The sequence below is a fragment of the Micromesistius poutassou genome (genome assembly GCF_964030765.1).
Source record: "Micromesistius poutassou genome assembly, chromosome: 10".
NCBI classification, from domain to species: Eukaryota; Metazoa; Chordata; class Actinopteri; order Gadiformes; family Gadidae; genus Micromesistius; species Micromesistius poutassou.
This window is the reverse complement of record NC_140280.1, coordinates 2,571,143-2,593,642: the sequence shown is the minus strand read 5'-3', so window position 1 is coordinate 2,593,642 and position 22,500 is coordinate 2,571,143. Positions and strand designations below refer to the sequence as shown.

Genomic DNA, 22,500 nt, shown 5'->3' with positions numbered 1-22,500 from the left:
AGAGCAAGGGAGAGAGAGAGAGAGACAGACAAAAAGAGAGAGAATGGCAAAGAGACAGCGAGACAGAGCGAGAGACAAAGAGAGGGAGAACGACAAAGAGAGAGAGAGAGAGAGACAGACAATGGGAGAGAGCGAGAGATCAGGGAATTCGGAGGGTCTGGTCTCCAGATGTGAGTCTCAGCCCACATCTGTCTTCCACTGTCTTCCCACGTTCCCGTCTGCTGCCGATAGCCAGCGTTCTGGGATTCTCCAACTCCCGTTGCATTCAATGGAAATCAAGGGTCCTCTGCCAAGGAGACTCCTGGCCTCAAGGAACTCTCGTCCCCCTCCGTTCCCCTCCCTGAAACGGAGTGAATATCCATCCCCTGTGTGTGTGTGTGTGTGTGTGTGTGTGTGTGTGTGTGTGTGTGTTTGAGTCCGCGCCAAACCAGAATGGAAGCCGTTCCAAGCACTAGTAATTGGCTCAGTCGTTGCACATCCACAACAGAGTGTTCCTGCTTCCCCAGCAGTGCTCTGGTTGTATGGCTGTGTTGTTGTATTGTTAGCAACGCACACACACACAGTGGACCTCTGATGGAATGTCACCAAGTAACCAGGCTCAGGACTCAGGATCAGAGCCACAGACAGGGCTTACCACTGTGAGCCGTCGGTTCTGAACAGACAGACTACTACTCAGACAAAACAACAGAAAGGAACGAGCCAATCAATTAGTAGTGCAATCAATGCTCTGTAGACGCCCCCACCCACATAAAAACACCTTTGCGGTAACGGTTTGGCTTTGGCCATGGAAAAGTATGGCGTCCCAGTAGTCAGGCTGAACAGACTCACAAGGTCATGTTATGAATCACAGTTCTGTTGCGAAACAACATCTAGTTATTCATCAGTGTGCAACGCACGTCGTTTGCCTGTAAGCACAATGGCAGTGACTCAGAAGCAACCTCACGACTCCTTGTGAGACTACTATTTACGATTTAGCTTTTAGCAGCGGTTAAAATCCATAGCGTGACTAACAGTAAAGTGTCCTGAATACGCGCTTTTCATTCTGAGCGAAAGGACCTTCAAGGATGCCTCAGGGTACTGGGGAAGACCTCGGGGATCGAACCCATAACCTTGAGGCTGTCAGCCCAACACCCTGTAGTCCACTACATAGGACCCACAGGACACCACCTTAGCTGGGGCACAGGTCACCTGGGGGATACGCTGCTCACCCATTGGCTAGTTATGAGAAACAGGTCACATGGGGGTTACGCTGCTCACTCATTGGCCAGTTCTGGGAAACAGGTCAGCCGGGGGTTACGCTACTCACCCATTGGCCAGTTCTCGTAGACGTGCTTGGCGATGTCCGCGGCCGAGTCGTTGGGGGAGAAGAGGAACTCTTTCGTCTTCCCGCTGACCAGGATCAGCCGGAGATTGATCTGGAAGCACAAACACAAGCCGTGGAGGTCATGATCGGTCCGGATGATTCCTGGTCATTGATAACGGACAGAGTCAACAAGAGACCTCCTTCCGCCATCGGAGACCATACATAAGGTCTCCTCTGTGCCGGAGCGGGAGGGGCTTTAGGACCGTGGGGGCGACCTGGTTCCCTCTATGGTTCCATACTATCGTCATCCGAGGCCGTTTACGAAGGCCCACTGCTGAGAACAGCCAATATAAGTTGTTTCCTGTTCAAATGACAAATGGTAACCAAGAAGAATGGTTCAGGAAACGTAAGGGAAAAGGATGTCGCTTCCTTCCGCAGAGTAGTGATGACAGCCACTCATCAATCAATAAATAACCATTGATTGATTATTGATTGACAGACAAATTGACCGGATCACTAGTGAATATAAAAATGAGGAGTGAATATCGGCTCATGCAGTACGTTTGAACCACTGGACTTTATAACAAGACAGGTCGCCCCGTCTTGGATGACGGCACAGAATCCAGTGGAACCAGTCCAGTGGAACCAGTCCAGTGGAACCAGTCCAGTGGAACCAGTCCAGTGGAACCAGTCCATCGGCTGACAAAACCACCAGAGAGATGAGAACACTCAAAACTATCACCACAACCACCGCCATCCCAGAGGATATAAACAGTCTCATGACGAGTTCATAACAGGACAAAAACACAACATATATTGCCCTTTTATTGGGGCAAAGTGGCAGTGTTGACACCAGTGTGTTTGTGTGTGTGTGTGTGTGTGTGTGTGTGTGTGTGTGTGTGTGTTTGTGTGGGTGTGTGTTGAAACCGACATGTGGTGTGTCATTCCACGAGCTGAGCTGTCTGTGCGCGGTGGCCGGGCGTAACGCAGGTTATTTTCAGCTTATCTCCTTCCTTGATGTGTGTTTGTTGAACAGTGGTGTGCCTTTAAGAGCCAAAGGTCTGTCTGCGTGCCCACTCACTTTGGCTGTGTGTGTGTGTGTGTGTGTGTGTGTGTGTGTGTGTGTGCATGGCACAGTCACGTGCCATGCCATTGGGCCAAGTGCGCTGCCGTGTGCCTGCCGTCTATGGGGGATGTATAACACTGTAACCCCCCCCCCCCTCCTGCCTCTCTGAGCCCTAGGCTAACAACAACACATACACACACACAAACACACACGCACACACGTACACACATACACACAGACATACACACACACGCATATACAAAGACACGCACACATATACGAAGACACACGCACACACATGCACACGTATACAAAGACACACACACACACACACACACACATATACAAAGACATATGCATACACTAGGGATGTGAATAACTCAAATTTTTCATGGTTGAATAATCACGCAAAAAAACTAACTTTAACAGTGATCAGTGTTTGTGTTGTATGCATATATATTAATATTTATGCTTGTGTAGTGTGTATATTGTTTTTCTGTACATGATTAATAATAATAAAAAATGTTAACGGTCCAAATGTTAAAAATCGGCTTTGACCTTCGGGAACGAATAATCGAATAATCGAATATTCTGACCCATCCCTAGCATACACACACACACACAAAGATATACATACGCACACAGACATATACAAACACGCGCAAACACATACACACACACACGCACACACACACACTCGTGGGCTACTGTGATGTAACGCACAGCGTACCAACACAGAACTGGGATCTCTTTAAGCGTGTTATCAAATCAGCTTATAGTTCTAAGCACAGACGCGCGCACATTCCGTATACACACACGCGCACACACACACACACACACACACAAACACAAACACAAAACAACTGAATTTGACCTTTCACACTGATCCCAGCCACGCGCAGTAAGAGTACACAACAAGTGTGTATGTTGGGTAAAAGAATGACACTTTCTACTCGCAAACCGATTTTGAAACCTATCATGAATATGTTGTATTTTTTATGTTTTTTTATGTATTTTACAACACAACATTTTTTAATAAACGAGAAAATGTATAGAAATAGAAAATGTAATCTCCTCAGATTAACCCTGATTATGAATTGAGGGCTCTTGTTTTTTGACAAATTGAAAAAACGCCACCAATGCCAGCAAACCCAAACCACAAATGAATTACAAACCCCACATAAAGCCCAGGGTCACTCCACATCCGGCCGTGTTAGATATTTACCAAGCACATTACTTCATCACTACAACCTTCAGTCGCTCTCTGAACGGGAGCCCAAGCTCTCTGTCTCCCCCCCCCATCCCCCCTCTTTCACCAGGAGGTAGGCTGCGACATCTCCCTTGTTCCCTCTCTCTCTCTCTCACACACACACACACACACACACACACACACACACACACACTATCTCACTCTTTCTCTTTCCTCTTTGTTCCACCACTTCCTATTTTACATACTTCAGAAGATTCTACTGAAATAGTATCAATGTGAATGTAGAGAGTAGTTCTTCCCTCTGCACAGATCCTGTTTTCATCGTTTGGTTGTTCTCTCAGTCTGTGTTTTCTCTGTGAATGTTCATCCAGAAACAGAAACACTGCTACGCTACAATGTTTCCAACACTTAATCCACTTGCGTAAACTTACAGCAGCTGCCTGTGTTGCTCTTTTGTTTCTTGTGTATTATGTATTAAGACTGCCTTAGCTGCCTTATGTTTACTGTGTGTGTGTGTGTGTGAGTGTGTTAGTGTGTGTGTGTGTGTGTGTGTGTGTGTGTGTGTGTGTGTGTGTGCGTGTGTGTGTGTGTATGTGTGTGTGTGCATGTGTGTGTGTATGTGTGAAGGAGAGGGACTGGTTCCTGGATGGGTGCTGGATTTGTTGTGAGATTCTGGGAAGGAATATCAGTCTGGGCGGTTTCAGAGGAGAAGGGGGCTGTGTGATGTCTGATAAGGGACGCCATCAAACATTAGACCCATCATTGAACTGGGTATCAGGAGATGGTCCATATTGGACAAAGTACATGTCAAATTGGTTTCAGTAGATGTCTTTTGAATTGATAGTGGAACACACAATAGTGTGACTTTGTCTGGACTACGGGCCGGGTCTGAACCCAGACCCAGTGAACCCTTTCCACCACGCAGTCCGGACCCATTAACTAATCACAATCAACAACATCCTTTTCCAGGAAGTTTTCGATCCATATCGTCCACCATCACGGAAACCACAACTCGATTGCACTCGGGAGGTTGACAGAGGAAAAACTAAATGACTATCCCTCTATAGGAAGAAGAGGCCAGGCTGACACTGTGATAAAGCGACACGCACTCGTCCCTGGGTTAAACCGACCGGGCTACATACATACAGCGCTATAGACTAAGCCCTGGGGCATGCATGCCAACAAGGCTATTTTAAACATCGCATGGACATAATTTGCCCTTGATGTATATTGTTTTCTATGTATTCTGAATTCCCTGTCATCAAGAACATTCGTCAAGCCCATATAGTCACAACCAGTTAAGATTCACACGAGTCATTTAATCGCTCTGCTCGCTGTTTATTGATTGACGGCTCATTTCTAGTTTTCAGCGGTTGCGTCGTTAAAGGTCTTTCATTGCATCCCGTGATCTGTACATTGCTAGCATTATGCTCACTCCACATATCAAGCCATCACAGTTACTCAGAGTCATAATCAATAGTCTGAACAAACTTTTATTCACTCGCCTATTGGAGTTCTCCCCCATTAAAGGGCAGGTCCGCGTTCACTCCCTGTATTTATGTCCCCGGATCGATTAAAAGAGAGAGTGGGATTTTAAAAGTGTTTTTGAAATACCTCTGATATGTATGTCAGAAAGATCTGAATGAAGTTGTTATGTATTGTTATTATGTTGTGAGAATTATAAAATACACCTTAGTTATGTGCTTTGGCTGGTTAAGCGTGGGATGTGGGTTAATTGATTTACACTCACTTGGTTTAGCTTAGAGGTGGAGCCTCTAAGATGGCTATATAAGCCTGGTTGACTGTTTAAGCCTGGTTGGCTCTATAAGCCTGGTTGGCTGTTTAAGCCCGGTTGGCTGTTTAAGCCTGGTTCATTGGGAGAGAGCGATGGTTGGCGGTGGTAAAGTCCATGCTGGACTGAGGTCAACGGTCAGGGCAGTGTTAGTGTGAGTCTGTGTTAGTATGAGCGTAATTGTTAGTATTAAGGTCACCCTGACATCTATTGGTTACATGTTTGTTTCTATCATCGTCCTTGTTTGTCAGTGCTGCTGTACTCCCAAAATGCAAGTTTGACGCCTGGCATGAACCTCAATACAGCATCGCCTAACGTCAGCCACACGTTTGCATATTAAGCAGGAAAGTGAGATAAATATCCAAATGTTTAGGTAAATGTCTTCTTCCTGGTGCCTAAAAATATGCTGACACACACTTGTTTTGGTGGCTCTGTTTGGCCGGAAGAGGCATGGAGGTAGTTGACTATCTCTTTCCATCACGGTGGATGATATCTATAGACAGACGGGACCTTGAGCTCCCCAGACTCAGCTTATCATTAACTCACCCAATGTGATGCACTCAGCACGGACGGCTTGGAGGCGTCATGGTTTTTCACCAACAAAACCACAAGGTACCAGTCATAAAAGCTATTAAACATTAACCGGCTATTGTTGTTCCCCTGAGGGCATGACTGGGTAAAATGACTTGTTGTTGCTCTCTCTTATGTCCGATTTTAGATCTTTGATATCAAGAGATGAGTTTGCTGAAAATGTGTATTTATTGGCCTTATTCACCTAACTAGTCTAACTTATTTTTCGGACGATAACCAACACTAGATAAGAATAAATGTGCTTTAAAAAATGGACGAAAGTCTGTCACCTGTACAATTTCAAGCCTCTGATAGTCTTAACTTATCTGCAGGTACATTTGAAAACAAAACACCTAAACTAGTTAGAGTAAGCTAGAGTTGTCTGAGCTTTGTCATGTCCCAACCTGCTACGTGACGCCTGTGAGAACACGTACCACCAGCATTGTTCAACACCTTATCAAAACTAAATAATGGCGTCAGATATAAATATCTTTGTATCTGTTCATCTCATGACAGAAACCCCCCCCCCCCACCCCACCCCCCCCAACCACACCTCCTCATTGGCTGATCCACTGCTTCCTGCCTAGCAGCTGGTTCTGGGCGGAGCACACTACCTTTCATTCTCCCAATGTCTCTTTATCTCTCTCTCTCTCTCTCTCTCTCTCTTTTGCATAAGCCATAGAACCGGTATTTCCATCCTGTCATTTCCTCAAATATTTGTTTTTTGATCTGAAGAGGAAGAACAAGAACACTGCTTGGAAGCCTGTGGACGTCACCCGTGACCACGCCCACGGCCACGCCCATGCTCTTCCCATAATGGCCACGCCCACATCTACACTGTGCTGTGCCGTATTCCTCTCTTCTGACGGTAGCCAGGAGGAATCTCTGTGAGCACACCTTCTTGATGACAAGACCCTAAAGAAAGCGAGATATCTGCTGAAATTGAGGAAATTTGGCCTCCATTTCCAAACAAACAAACCCGCTGAACCAGAGACTGTGAACTGCATAAAGACTGAACGTTTTTTATCATAAGAAAATACCTTTTCTATTTTTTCCGCTATTCGATCAGCCACTGATCGGATAGAGAAAAAAATAGAAAGGTATTTTGTCATGATAAAGGGTTAAAAATAGAAAGGTATCTTGTTATGATAAAGGGTTCCATCCACCCCTGTCACCTATTCAAATGATGACAACACAAAATCAATAGGGCCGCGTCGGGCTACATCGGAGTCCACCCCTCGTATCTCAGACAGGCGCTGCACTGCATTTGAATAACATCTGCGGTTACCGCTACGTGCGAGCGGGTGACGTCTGACAGCCTTCCACCTGTGCCGTTGACATTAAGCTATTCATCCTGTCCCTTTTTTAACGAGGAAGCCGTGGAGCGGCTGTAGGAACGTCACCCCGAAAGCCCTTTTCCTTTTAATTCAGAGTTTGCGGCTGGAAATGAAAGCCGCAGGCAACAGCTGTCCCCATTTCAGTGCGGCTACATCGAGCTAGCTGCCAACTCTGCAAGACTAGACTGCTATTGGCATGCTCACTGGAAAGCCCTCATTGAAGAGGCACGAGACAATGACACACAAACAAGTACGTTTAACGGCTGGATGTGTCTGTTCGGGTTCTGCTTGCGTTCTTATCTTTGGCAAACCACAACCCCCCCCCCCCAGCCTCATGGTAGCACCCCTGTGCCCTATATATTCAGAACCTGAGGACCACGGCAGACTCAGCCAAGAGGGGTTTCTGAAAAGCCCCTTGTAAACATTTCAAGACGCAGTCTTTTTTTAGCCCGGATTAAGAGATCAGATACGATCTCGATGCCCAGGTGTGGAAACAGAACCGTGTTGGTGGAGTGCTGCCGGAGATTAGTATGGGGCAACCTGGGGGCCACATGAAGGGTGCGCGCCGTACGGTACGGCACAGGAACGGGAGTGAGGACGGCCATTTAGCTGCTCTGTTGACACAGGTTTAGACACGGCGGAACATGTAATCCATTTCAACACAATCACGCGCAAACATTACAATCATGTGCAAGCACAGGCAGGGAAACCTGATTACATTCACCAGGAATCATTGAAACAATGAAGTGCACTGGGAAACGTTTGAGGGCTTTGATACGGTAACGTGTGCAATATATAGCGAATCCACCCACAAAGATCTGCAGTTAGATTCCAGCATGATGAGGCTCAGCATGCCTCCAGAGAGGCTGTTGTGTAACATCCTCTTGAAGATGGTTTTCGGTTAACAACAGAACCGCCACAACAAAGCCCAGCCTTCGCCTGGTGTGAAGGGCATGAAGCACAGGTCTCAGAGCAGCTGTGACGAGGTCGCTCTCCTCCGGACCCTGGCGTCTCGGGGGGGGGGGGGGGGGGGGGGACTGAGGACACCTGGGCTCCGGCCCGCCGCTGCGCCTGCCGCAGCGGCGGGAGTGGCAGAGCTTTTTATATCGTTGCTCAGACTGCAGCACAGGAAGGAACTGGTAATGAGACATCATCTGACACGAGATCTACCAGGCCCATGACACTTAACAAATGACCACAGGAAATGAGGAGGGAAAGAGCAAGGATGTCTATCTCCGTGCGCGTGTGTGTGTGTGTGTGTGTGTGTGTGTGTGTGTGTGCGTGCGTGTGTGTGTGTGTGTGGAGATGGTCTGTGTCTCTGCCTCATTAAATTGAAGTACGGTATTACAGAACCCAACCCAAGTTCAGACTACTTGGTTTTATATGCAACCTCATAATGAATGGATTGTGTGTGTGCATGTATGTACGTGAGTGTGTGTGTGTGTGTGTGTGTGTGTGTGTGTGTGTGTGTGTGTGTGTGTGTGTGTGTGTGTGTGTGTGTGTCTGTGTGTGTCTCCTTTGTCTCCTCTGATTATAGACAAAATATACTCCATGATAGTTCCTCCTCTTCACGTCAACAGCAGAGTGGCGTTGGCTAATGGACATACTTGAGCTCTCTCTCTCTCTCTCTCTCTCTCTCTCTCTCTCTCTCTCTCTCTCTCTCTCTCTCTCTCTCTCTCTCTCTCTCTCTCTCTCTCTCTCTCTCTCTCTCTCTCTCTCACCAATCAGGGTGTGCCCCCAGACGCTCTTGTACAACGAAAGTGTCCAAAGAGCGACTTGGTTGGTGTTTTTCTGCAGTGATGTCTTCATCATCTTGCTCTGATCTTAGTCAGAGAGTGGGGAGTCATCTTAAACTCAGAGGTATATCAGGAATCTAAGAGGGTGCATAGGGAAATTGAGAGTTACATACGGAAATACGTCAACATCCTGTAACCAAGGGGGGTGGTCTGGTGGTCCTCGGAGTGTGTGATCTCTCCTCCAGAGATCACATGTCTTTCTGCAGGTGCAACTCAACTTTGATTAATGACGGTTTGTAGCGTTTCAACTATCATCTGGCATCTGCCTTGAGTGGGTACTTGAGGATCCCAACCGATCACCCATTCAGTTTGATTGTGTTTATGACTTCTACAAACACAGGTCAGCTCAGCTAAACAGTGCACAAGTTGCTTGTGTGGACAGAGGTCCACTATAGACTACAAACTACAGAGGTCCACTACAAACTACAGACTACAGACTACAGACTACAGAGATCCACTACAGACTACAGAGATCCACTACAGACTACAGAGGTCCACTACAGACTACAGAGGTCCACTCCAGACTGGTACCTATGGATCCTTAACCATAAATCACATGGCGTTGGATCCCTATCATCAGTGGAGGGTTCTGAACAGTTCACATCGGGGCTACCCCTGCCAGGTCGCCACTTATCAAGAGCTGAAATCCCAGATATTACAAAAGACAGCGCTCACTCCTTCATCTGCAGCTTAAAAGCCGTTTAAAAGCCTTCCTGCTACATCAAGGACCGACCAGCTGGAGTGCCACATGCAACATGCATGAACCTCCAGCCCGGCCTGCTCTGACTGCCCTGCCTACCTCAGAAGTGGGACAGCCTTCAGTAAACTCTAAACGCCCTGGTGCTGCACGGCCTCAACTGAACCGGTGCATCCGATGTTTGTCACCAATACTGGTGAGTGTTGATGCCAACGAAGAGCCCTCCGCACTTCCGTACATGCAACACACACACACACACACACACACACACACACACACACACACACACAGACGTCTCAGTTCCTCAATTCAGACTCCTGAAACCTCTTGACTCAGAGCCATATACGGTCGTCCACATCCAGGTCCTCACCGATGCCTCTGATGGCAGCTTATCACCGTTACAGAGAACAGACTGGCCACCGCTTCTTAAATTGCAGGTCTCCTTCCTGGAGTGTAAGCATTACGCGGGCCCACCTGCATCTCTGTGGCAATCTACCTCCAGCCAGACTGTCTCCTGTCGTTGACCAGAGCAGAAGTAAGCGGTGAGAGCCATTAGACAAACCCCTGCAGCACACAGCTCTTATGCGGGCTGGGCCGGGTTCGCCCTGAGTTGGAAGGTAGAGAAAAAAGGATTGATTTCAGAAAGAGAAAGAATCTCTATTGTGTGTGATCTTTAGAAACAAGGTCACCCGGAGCTGCCTGGATCTGACTAACATATTCCCCAACTTGTTTGTAACGAGATGTGACACTTGGGGGACCTGGGGAGGAACAGAGGGTAATGTGTTGTGGATGAGGATGAGATGCACATGCAACCAGATTGCTCCAAATATTTGATGCTATCTTTACATCAACTCATCTTTGATTGTAGCGTACTTCTTCTGACAAATGTTACTTATTGTAAGTCGCTTTGGATAAAAGCGTCTGCTAAATGCCCTCCATGTAAATGGTAATGGTAACATCGTATCTATAACCTTCCTTGCTCCCAGTGCCAACCAACCTGTTCCAACACAGCTTTGTTTAAAGGGCTTCTCCACGTCTCCCCTGGTCCCCCGCTGGGCGTATCAATAGCTGCTGGCATACGGGCCGGGGGGTGCTGCCAGTGTGCCAGTGGACAACCCAACACAACCGGCAAACCCCTTTACTGATCACTGACACTAATGCAAAAATGATAATCACTCTCCATAAAACACGGAACAGAAAGCTGTACACTGTAGCAGCGCTACAACTCAGCACGTCGATAATGGACGTCAGCGGGAGAGGGACGAGAACAGAGGGAGAGGGATGTTCAGAGCGGGCCGTTTGCGCAGTGGACGGGCTCTGCTGACAGACGGGCTGAGAGTGATGACGAGGTGATACGCTGCAGACCGAGACAAAGAGCTGACACCTGCCAGCCACCGCCAGGCCCCCTGTCTCACTGACAGACACACGGACACAGACAGACAGATTGAGAGTCAGAGGGAGACAAAGACAGACAGATTGAGACGCAGACAGAGACAGAGAGAGACAGAACCACACAGACAGAGACAGAGATACATAGAGATAGAGATAAATAAATCCTATCCATATCTATACATATATAGATATAGATATATATAAAGCCTATATATACATCCTATATAAATATATCTATATCTGCAGGGTGCCTTTGGGGCAAGTGTTCATGCTCTGCGTTGGAAGCTGCAGAGCGAGATGTGAAATTGCATTTTCATGCTTCAATCGATGGTCTTCCCTCCCTCCCCCGCCCCCCCCGTCCCCCCCGTCCCCAGCCCCCCCCCGTCAGCGTCTAGACAGCCCGGCCCTGCGCTTGGAGGAGCGAGGGCTGCACAACGCCCCGAGAACCTGCTCAGCACAGCAGCACGTCAGCCACGGCTGAGCTGCAAACGGATGTCCCCCACGGACAGACTCTGTTATGAATGTGAGCTTATGGGGTATGATGTTTACGTCTTAGAGTGGTAACTGCTCCTGTTTTGATAGGTAAGGAATATGAGCTCATGAAGCATGACGCTTGTGTCATATAATGTGAATCGGTCCGTTTTGATAGGTTGTGAATATGAGCTCATGAGCTATGATGCTGGTGCTTGTGTCTCTGAACGTAGATTGGTTTCGTTTTTTAAGGGTTGTTCCTTTGGCTACATGCTTGCGGCATTGCCTGGAGAAGGTGACCCCTGAAACGTGCGCAGCAGTTGGAACGGAGCCCCGTCGTTAATGAGAGGGTTCTGGGTTTCACCGTGGCCGCGTCTAATCAAGCCAATCAGGTCACGCGGTCGGCAATGTGTCTCTTCCTCTTCCTCTGCTGGGAGAGTGTTACACCAGGTGACTCCATGACCGTTGCCACGGAAGCCAACAGGAAGCCCAGCAGCTGGAGGCCGACACACGGCCCCAGAGGGCAGCTCCCAAGGGAGGGGGGGGAGGGGGGGAACGACGGGGGGGGGGGGACCACCCAGGGAGACTGAGACAGCGCAGCCCACCCCATCCCCAAGCTCTCCCCACTTCAAAGCCCGCTCCCTGGTTGGCGGGTGTTGTGTGTCTCACACTCCCCCCGCCACCCCCCCTGCCCCCACCCCCCCCCCCCCCCCCCCCCGCCCCTCACCGACCCTGGTCTGTCACCCTGCTCTAGTTCTCTGGGGGGGGTCGCCTGGAGGCTGTGAAGGGGAGCCTCCGGCGTCGAGTTAGGCGTTAGGCAACACCCTCCAAAACATAGCCACACACACACACACACACACACACACTAACACACACTAACACACACACTCCGAGGTGGTCTCTGCAGCACCCAGATGAGACCCCTGTGGACCGGGTGACGGCTGCCTGTGACCTTTTCCACGTTGTCACCGAAGTTCAATCACAGAGACAGTTTACTGTGGTTTCCTGTGTGTGTGTGTGTGTGTGTTTTTGTTTGTATGTGTGTGTGTGTGTGTGTTGTATGTGTGTGTGTGTGTGTGTGTGTTGTATGTGTGTGTGTGTGTGTGTTTTTGTTTGTATATGTGTGTGTGTGTGTGTGTGTGTGTGTGTGTGTGTGTGTTTTTGTGTGTGTGTGTGTGTGTGTGTGTGTGTGTGTGTGTTTGTGTGTGTGTGTGTTTTTGTTTGTGTGTGTGTGTGTGTGTGTGTGTGTGTGTGTGTGTGTGTGTGTGTGTGTGTGTGCGTGCGTGTGTCTTCTCACACTCAGAAAAGATACGCTAGTTATAATGAATGAATTCGTTAATTCATACTCATTTTCCTCTTTCCTTGAAGAAGTGACCGATTTGGACCCGCCTTCGGCACAGCCTTCGGCACAGTGTGATATTTAGCCTCTTTTATTTCAAGTGATCAGCAGTAGGCCGCTCCATTCATTTAGCACGCATGTCTTTTTGTGGCCCAGACTTCAGTGGCTCAGACTTCCCTTGTCACACAGGCCTCCTCTGGGACGGCCTCAGCTCAGGGCCCTGCATGCCACGCAAGACAGATGCAAAGCATATTGACCAGCATGAATATGGACCCAGGCTATCGCTGGCCCTGTTCTGGCCTCCCAGATACTGATCTGGAGGAGGGGAAGAGAGGAAAGGGAGCCGGAGAGAGAGGGACAGAAGCAGAGCGGCCATGTTCATTGCACTGCAGTCTCTCTGTGTGTGTGTCTCTCTCTCTCTCTCTTTCACTATCTGAGTGGTGCCCTACAGTCTTGGCCCATGTGATTTGCTCTTTAAGGACAGAAGAAGAGGTCTGTCTGAGCTTAATAGAAAAAGGAAACACTGAGAGAAACAGAGAGAGAGAGAGAGAGAGAGAGAGAGAGAGAGAGAGATAGACAGAGACAGAGACAGAGACAGAGAGAGAAGGAACAAGAAAAAGGAGAGAGAAAAAGAGAGCGAGAGAGTGAGAGAGAGTTACTTTCTGGTTGAAACGCCGGGATCTGACTTCTCTTTTCTTGTTCCTTTTCACAGTATTCCTGAAGGAGCGGTGCTGCTTTGACCCCCTGGTCCGGTCAAGGGACCAAGCGTATAAAGATAAGAGTCTATTGAATAAATATTCCCTGGTGGGCACTTTTATCCATGGGTGGGGCACCCATGGATAAAAGTCTTTTATCCATGGGTGCCCCCATTGTGAGTGCGGGGCGACCGCCTTATCCGGCCCCAAAGCCCTTGCGGCGCTAATGGAGTTCTACACAGTTGAGCGAGACAGGACCGTTTGCCCACCACGAGACAGAAGACACTTAAAGCAGCAGTTTAGTTATTCCGAGACAGTAGGAAGTGTATCGGTGTGTCATTTGGTGCAATGCATGCTGGGACGCCATCAGCCACTCTCCACATCAATGATTAAACAGGGACTTTTGAGTCCAGACTTTTGGAGATTTGTTGGCTCAAATTGGTAAAGTATTGTCTCATGAGGAGAACGGAACAGCCTGTTCACCGAGAAGTCCGAACAAGTAGAACTGGCTGCCGTGGCAGAACCGAGGGGGGAGGCTAAAGGTTAGGCAGTGGTGCAGCGGCGGCGGTTCCAGGAAGGAACACTTGTGGTTCGTTCTAAGTGTGTCTCAAGTGTGTGGATGATTCTGTAATGGGGGCGGAAGGAAGTCTCCTGTGAAACCACTGGAGAGACAAGAAGAGGAAGTCTCCTCAGGGTTTCTACACTGGATTTACAAAAGACGTGGTGACACCCTGTCTCAAAACGTATTTCTGAAAGATCTTGTGCAATGGGTGTCAACGCAAACCGTATTTCACTGTTTTGGTGGGCCACCAAGACTTTTCACTGTCATTATTAAAGCCTTAAACTAAAAGGAAGGTTATTAATGTTAATCTCCCATAATCGGATTATGTTTATTGTGGCCGTTTTAATGGATTTGCGACACCCTTCACGGGACGCATCATTGCAGACATTCCCGAATTGACATTGACGAGGCGAGCTCAGTGCCGGGGAGCCCGCGTCTGGAGGCCTTCCCAGAGGAACGGGAGGTCACTCAAGGAGGATTTCATGGTACACTACGGCCCCAGCCAAGATTAACAGCCTCAGCCTCAGAATCCAACACACGGCGATGCAGCGAGTGTGTGTGTCGTCTACGTGTGTGTTCTGAATTCGACCCAGCCAGCCAGCCAGCCAGCCAGCCCGCTGTTAGTGTATGCGCCGTCCTCCACAGGAGAGGAAGCCGGCTCAGTGGGGAACGGTTATGAGTCTGACGGAGGTCGAGGGAGCGTCAACAGGACGTGATGCCATGGGAGAGCAAGTGGGGGGGGGGGGGGGGGGGGGAGCTAGGGACCCAATCAAGATCTCAGAGTCAGGTCCCAAAGGGCCTGCGACAAAATGTACACAGATGACATAACCAGCTGAGGCACTCTGTTCTCACAGAGGATGCAATGCCGCCTGTGGGGGATGTCTTTCCTGTTGGGCGCGATACACACCAAGGAATTAGGAGTCTGTTTACTCACGGAGCCCAGATGAAAGGCTGGGACGGACAGCATTTGGAAGGGTTCACGGTTGAACTAAGCCCGGGTTGGTCCTGATAATCTGTGAGATGCAGTGGACGTCCTGCTTGGATTAGGACTCAAATAGGTACCTGTTATTTGCATAGGTTCCGTAATAGGTGATGTGGTAATGGCTACCCTGTTTACCCTATGTAAGCAAGCCCTGGCTAATCCGGTCTCGCAGGAAAGACTGTTTGTTTTGGAGGCTTTAGGTTTGTGCCTTGAAAGCAAAGATACGTCGGAGTTGTACAATGTGCTAATGCCTAGCGACTGTTGCTTTGATACGAGCCCGATGGAAAGGCACCGCAGTGCAAACAGCACACATAGTGGTTGTAGTACTGGGTGATTATATTCACGGTACTATGTTCAATATTTCTTTGGGTATTCTCCTGTTTTTACAATGCAATAAGCAGCCAAGAAAAACTAAACTTTTTAAAATGATCTATGAACCGAATATTATAGTTTCTGATGCATTTCCACTTGAAAGACGACTCCAATGATGAATCGATTTATCTAAATTTGATTTGATTCGATTTCTGTCGATCAACTATTCAAATTATCTGCAAATTATCGCAGGTCTCGCACACACACAGTTGCATAAGCTAATTATATGTTATAATAAGCATAACACAATCTTAGCAAAGATTACGAATAAAGAAGACCGAGAAGAACAAAGACCAGAGTGAAAGCCCCATCGGTGACGTCACGGTTTGGCCTTCGCCCTCCGCCCTGGCTGGGTTTCACTGGGGGAACATCCGATTGGCTGTAATAAGCCACCTGATCCGTCTGCACCTTTGACTCCCTTCTCTGCGGCAAACGCCCGCCCTGGGCCTCAGGCCATCCCATAATGACCCTCTCCCTTCCCTGAGTGTCTTCTGTCGGTAGTCCGGCTGGGCCCTGCTTGACCCCAGGTGACCGCAGTGAGCAGCCGGAGGTCCGGCCTGCGCCGGGCCGTCCTTGGGACGACCCGTCTGGGTACAGAGGCGGAGCCGTGGTTACTCCGGAGCCAGTCCTCTGTGACAGTAGACCCCAACACGCGTGTACACACTTTTCCCTTCTCCCCCCTGCCCTGCATTTGGATTCTTTTTAATTGGCCGTCGCCGTGTGTGTGTGTGTGTGTGTGCTCTTTTCCGGCTCCTGGGTGTTGCCCGGCCCGGTTGAGGGCGCGGCGCCGGGCGGGGTCGCCTGAAGACTGAAGGCTGACCTCGGGGCTGTGCGGCTCTGTGAGGCTCCGTGATAAAGGCCCTGCACAGGAACACACTGGAAGCGGGGGCCGAGTGTTGGATAGACGAGCGCCAAGTAGCCTTAATATAAATACGTTTTCCCTCTAAAGGGAAATTGTTTCCAGTGCTGCTGAAAGACCTCTTTATTGAGCTTCCCCACACACACACACACACACACACACACACACACACACCCCTCCCCGCCCGCCAGCAATAGCACGGGCAACACAGGGCACTCTTGAAGGGAAAATGACACGCTTTTCCACGTGGCTACTGTAGCACATGAGTAGACCACAGTCCTCAACAATGAGTGGTGTTGTGTGTGCGACTGTGTCCCTCTCTGTTGTCCTAATTTTGGGAGAAGCGTCTCTCTGAGAGGCCCGGGGTCACTGAGTGACAGACAATCAAACAACAAAGCATTGAGTGGAAAGTGGCTGGCAGCACCATGAGCTCAAAGCGGGATTCACAGTCCTTATGGAGACGGAGGAGATCGAATCACGCGTTCATTGGAAACCCACAGTCACCAATTAGGCTGCGTTATTTCCGTGCAGTAATAAGGAAGCTTTTATTGCAGTGAATGATAACGCCAACCCACCCTTACTCTGTTTAGATGAAGAATACATCAGCATGGCAGACCGGCTGGATGGTGTTACTTACAGAATTAGGTCTAATTAACGGTCTGAGTGGACTGATAGTTCTGAAGGGCCAGACGTGACAACACACACACACACACACACACACACACACACAGAGGCCTCGTTCACACTGCAAGCTAAAGTGGACCAAGTCCAACAGACCAGAGAGAGAGACAGACAGACAGACAGACAGACAGAGAGGCAGAGAGACAGACAGACAGACAGACAGAGAGGCAGACAGACAGAGAGAGAGAGACAGAGAGAAAGAGAGGCAGACAGACAGATAGCGTGAAAGACAGAGAGACATACAGCCAGCCACAAAGACTGACAAACACAACAGACATATGTGACTCAGATCAGATTTCTTCATAACATTGTGAACAGCAAAAAATCACATGGAACCTAATCTTTCCAATTTTGATTCCGCATTCATGAACCAAATGAGATACAGATCCGTTTGTTTATCATACTTGAATTCATGCGAGTTTTACTGCTGCATGCCAACTTCGGCATAGAAGTCAGGACACGAAATTACGAATCCTACTATGGCCACGCCATATCCCGAAAAGACACGCCCTCCTCTACTTCTGATTGGTCGGTCACACACGTCACCCCTATCTTTGATTCTACTGTCTATGGATTTGACTACCGCACTTGGCTTAAATACCGACTGGCTTGATATTAGCTGATATTAGCTGAAGTTAGGGGTTAGGGATTAGGGTTAGGGTTAGGGGTTAGGGTTAGGGTTAGGGTTAGGGTTAGGGGTTAGGGGTTAGGGGTTAAGGGTTAGGGTTAGGGCTCTTTTGTGACTCTCTCGAATGCTCACCGCGAGGGTACCGTAGAGTTCTAAAGTGTCCAGTTGAGTTGCATGCAACCCGGCCAATCACAGACAGAGTAGGGAGAGGCTTGGCGTGGCCATAGCAGGATTCGTAAATACGCAGTCCGGACGGACCATAGTGACACAGGCGTATTACTTCAGTCACGCTACGCGGTTCCACAGCGGAGCTCCGCGGACACGCGGACACGGAAAGTATGATTGCGGCGTGAGGCTTGCAGTGTGAACGGACGGCCACAGACGCAATGTTCCGGCACTTTCCAATGAGAGTAGATCAGATGTGTAGTAGCCAGCTGCCATTCATAAAACCACAGTCGCAGAGTCAAACAAAGTGGCGTTCAGAGTAGACTGAGCAGCCGACGTGTTTTCAACACCTCCGCTATCAGAACTAGAGTAACGACTTCCTTGACGACGTTGGTGTGGCAAGCGCAGCAGATGTCAGCGTTTTTTTTCCTTTTATAAAAGACTACTTCTGTACTCACTTCTGCTTTCACTGCCACCCCCCAGCCCCCCCCCCCCCCCCCCAACAGGGGAGCAGAGCGAAGATTCACTCTGGACTGAAATGTGAAGTTGTGCACTATATCATTCCGTCATCAAATTCACAAACAATCCATTATTTTTGCTCCTGCGTGCCCTGGAAGCGTTATCATCTTACACATTAATGTACACAATCTGACAGCCCGTCTCCGCTGACCTCCTCGTATATACGACTGCTCTTAAGTGGTCGATGAGTCTGCATCGCCGCGAACCATTACAAAAACAGGGCGTGAAAACCAAGGAGGTGACCTTTAGCGCGGGCGGAGGTCATCCCTTTGTAAGCTGTGACCCCGGAGCCCCGCAGTAGGCTGGATGAAAACCCCAGGGGGGCCAAAACCACGCAGTAAATACCGTCTGACCACCAGAAGATGAGGGCCGCCCGTTAAACACGATGAGCGATTAAGGCGACAGCGGAGTGCCCCTGAGGGGAGCAACCCCCCCCCCCCCCCCTCCCTCCCCGGCAGAGAGCTCTTTGGTTCTGGTCGTCTTGGACGCCGTGGCAACGGAGTGCATTCTTCTGGCTGGTCACGACCACGCTGGCAGACAGAGATCCATCACATAGGAGCTACTGTGTATGACACACGCACACAGGCACGCACGCACTCGCAAGCACGCACGCACGCACGCACACACACACACACACAACCGCGCACACACACACACACACACACACACACACAACATGCATGCATGCACAAACACACATGCACAAACACACAGGCACATGTACACAACCAAACACAAACACACAAACTAACAAACAAACCCCCACACACACACACACAACCACACAAACACAACCCACACAAGCGCATGACTACAAAAATGTTTTTTAGCGCCAGGTTAAGAATTCAATAACGTCATTAACATTCTGGACATGAATCCACTACAAGCGCTTGGCTGGCATGCAGGACACACACACACACACACACACACACACACACACACAACACAACGTCAACCATAGGTGGTCCCCCGGGCTGCTGGGTTGTGTCTTTTATAGTGTGCGGTTGTTTGTGCGTCGGGGCGTGCGTGGTGTTAGGAGTGCTGACTAACACATGTGCAGTAGCCTTGAAGGTGGCTTTGTGGCTGTTGTTGATCTTCGGTTTAGCGGTGGAGGAATGCAAACGCACACCCACACGAACACACACACACACGCATACACACCCACACGCACGCACACACACACACAGACACGCATACACACCCACACGCACACACACAGACACACACACGCTTCGTTCTGTTGCGTAAGTGATCAATGCGTGTTACTTCTGCTTTGTGGACGTGTATCAATAACTGCTCGTTTGCCTCCGCACGTATACCGCGGTCAGACGAGGCGTTGGCGCCGGAAATGTTGTTTTCGAATGATGAGCGCCAGCAATGTGCGGTATGATGTCTGGAATGGATAGGAATGGGTCTTATCTGTTAGGACTGCTGCCAACGCTTTGGCCCCAGAGACTCTTAGGAGAACCTGAGTTCTTCTGAAGATCCAGGTTGAGAATACATCTAATCCAGATCTAATCTAAGGGATCTGTGTTTAGAAATGGAAATGGTCACTTTGCCAACGGTGTCTATTGACTAGAAACAAAACCAATCCAACAGCAGAGGCCCCCCTACACACACACACACACACACACACACACACACACACAGTCACACATGCACAGACAGGGACACAGACACACAGACATGGATGCACCTAGCATTCGCACACACACCAATGCCGTCGCGTGCACACACACACACACACACACACATACAATTGAAATAAAGGACAGCCACGGTGCACCTTCGGAGGGTCAGTCGTGCTGGGAGGTGGGACGTGTGCGTGTGCGTGTGCGTGTGTGTGTATGAGTGCATCAGCTGCTGGACAGGGTGATGTCATCACACCCTTGAGGACAAGTCGCATCCAAGGAGGAATGAGATCTGTGGCTCTGTCTGTCTGCCTGTCTGTCTGTCTCTCGTTTTTTCTTCCTAATTAGTCCTTTCTGTCTGAAGGTCTGTTGGAATCCGCCCGTCTGTCTGAGTGTCTGTCTAGCTGCTTCTCTGTTCGTCTGCCCCTCAGTCAGTCTGTCTGTCTGTCTGCCTGTCTGCCTGCCTACCTGTCTGTTTGTCTGCCCCTCTGTCTCTCTGTCAGTCTCTACGTCTGTCTGCCTCTCTGTCTCCATGTCTGTCTGTGCCGAGCTCAGCACTGAGGGAGACCGGGTGGTCTGCTTTCAACACCCCAACCTCCCACTGGGCTCTGTGCTGCCCACAGCCCTCACCTCTGACCTCTGACCTCTGACCGGGCCTGGGACTTCTGTGTGTGTGTGTGTGTGTGTGTGTGTGTGTGTGTGTGTGTGTGTGTGTGTGTGTGTGTGTGTGTGCTTTAGCCTCTGGGCCGCTCACTGGTATTGTCTGTTAAAAAATTGCTAGCGAAGCAAACCATAGAACACAATCCTTTCAGACATATAACAGTACTTTTTTTCTAATGGTACATAACCTATCCTCTCTTTCTCCCTCTCTCTCTCTCTCTCTCTCTCTTTCTCTCTCTCTCTCACACCCTCCCCCCTCCCCCCCACACCCACACGTGCTACCGAGTGTCTGAGCGTGGCGGTGGAGGTCCGTGCTGACCTCTCCCGACCCCCACCTCTGGAGGCCTGCCTGGGGACAGCGAGCGGGCAAGTGAGGGGGGGGGGGGGGGGAGGAATGGCTCCACTTGTCCACGGAGTTTGGCACCGCCGCCGCCGCCCTCGCCCCCTCACCCCCTCTCTACCTCTACCTCTACCTCCTCTCCATGCAGGCCTCTGAAGGGCAGTGTTACCAGGGCCCGCCTGCAGCCAGCTACTCTGTGCCCTCGGTCCAGGCTGGTGACCCTGGGCAATAATGGCTAAGCCGTCCGGGCTCCTGCTGGGGGTTTGTAATAATTGACTTTGAGAGGGCTTCTTCAGCAGGGGGGAAAGGGCTTTGATTCGGATGGTTTACGGTCTCGTTCCTCTGCTTGCTGTCTGTGTGTTCACTGATACTTGAGTGCCGTGCTGCTCCTCGACATAGCTCAGAGCTCAGCTCCTCCCTGACCCTACTGAATACTTCCATAGGGTATTCAATAGTAGTAACAGTAGTAATAATAGTCAAACTAGGGGGGGGGGTCTGTAACTGTGGTTAAGCTCTATACAAATTGAATTGAATATAATTGAATTAAATTGAATACAGCCCACATTCACACATAACTCTATTGGGAGATGCATGCGTAGGTTGTTTGACTGATTGTTGCCAGGAGCTGTTTTATTACACATTGTGTGATTTTCCTTGCGTTGGTGGAGTTATAAAGGGTTGTAACACCCTTTGTGACGCTTTATAACTAGACAGTATGGCTTTTAATGGGCCATATAGCATAGGTCAATCATAGACTACTTCAACACCAATATCCTGACATTGTGACAGCAGCTGCCTCCCATAACCCACAACACAGCTATAACATGACAGCCTGCTTGATCTCTGGATTGGAGGGCATAATTCTTGATTTACCCGTTCTATACATAGACACGAGATCCACCATGGACTCGCCTTAGAGTCAACAGCATAACAAACACTTTGCCGGAGGAGGGGAATCTGCATTTTTGCTTGGTATGACATAATGATATGGTGGTGGGTCGTGCTGATTATGCCTGTTTGTTATTGTGTGTGTGAGTGCGTGCGTGCGTGCGTGTGTGTACGAATGCAACTGATCCGACACCGTCTCCCAGTTTAACTGTATCCCACACCAGCCCGTTGACAATGGGCTAATGTGTCTCAGGCATGGTGTTATTATCATGCAGTAGCCTAGTAGTGTGCGTTATGAACAAATAAAAAAAGTAGGCAGCATGATCTGAACTCCGATGAGCTGCGCACCACGGTGATGTTGTGGTGTGGAGCCATAAGGCAGGAGTCAGGACTCAGGTCAGCCTTGCTCCGGTCGGACGGTGGGTCAGACCGTCAGAGGTACCGATGTGGTCCTTACCATGTCCGCAGGGGTGCTGCTCGTCATCCTGAAGGTATTCCTCGCAGTCCTCGGAGGATTCACACGAGAGGTCCAAACACCAGTATTC

At 49.4% G+C, this 22,500-nt stretch overlaps 1 protein-coding gene and 1 non-coding gene across 2 annotated transcripts in view; both read right to left on the bottom strand.

The window, feature by feature from the left end:
- Positions 1–22,500, bottom strand: part of ubl3a (ubiquitin-like 3a) — a 27,786-nt gene that overhangs the window by 4,702 nt on the left and 584 nt on the right. Inside the window, 2 exon segments of the mRNA XM_084474413.1 lie at positions 1,307–1,415; positions 22,413–22,500. The exon segment at positions 22,413–22,500 is cut by the window's right edge and continues 584 nt beyond it. Of these exon segments, the coding sequence (XP_084330539.1) occupies positions 1,307–1,415; positions 22,413–22,439 (136 nt within the window). The 5' untranslated portion in view covers positions 22,440–22,500.
- Positions 3,777–3,858, bottom strand: LOC311354983 (small nucleolar RNA SNORD62). The gene has a single exon (XR_014637363.1). It is a non-coding gene; the product is annotated as a small nucleolar RNA SNORD62 (small nucleolar RNA).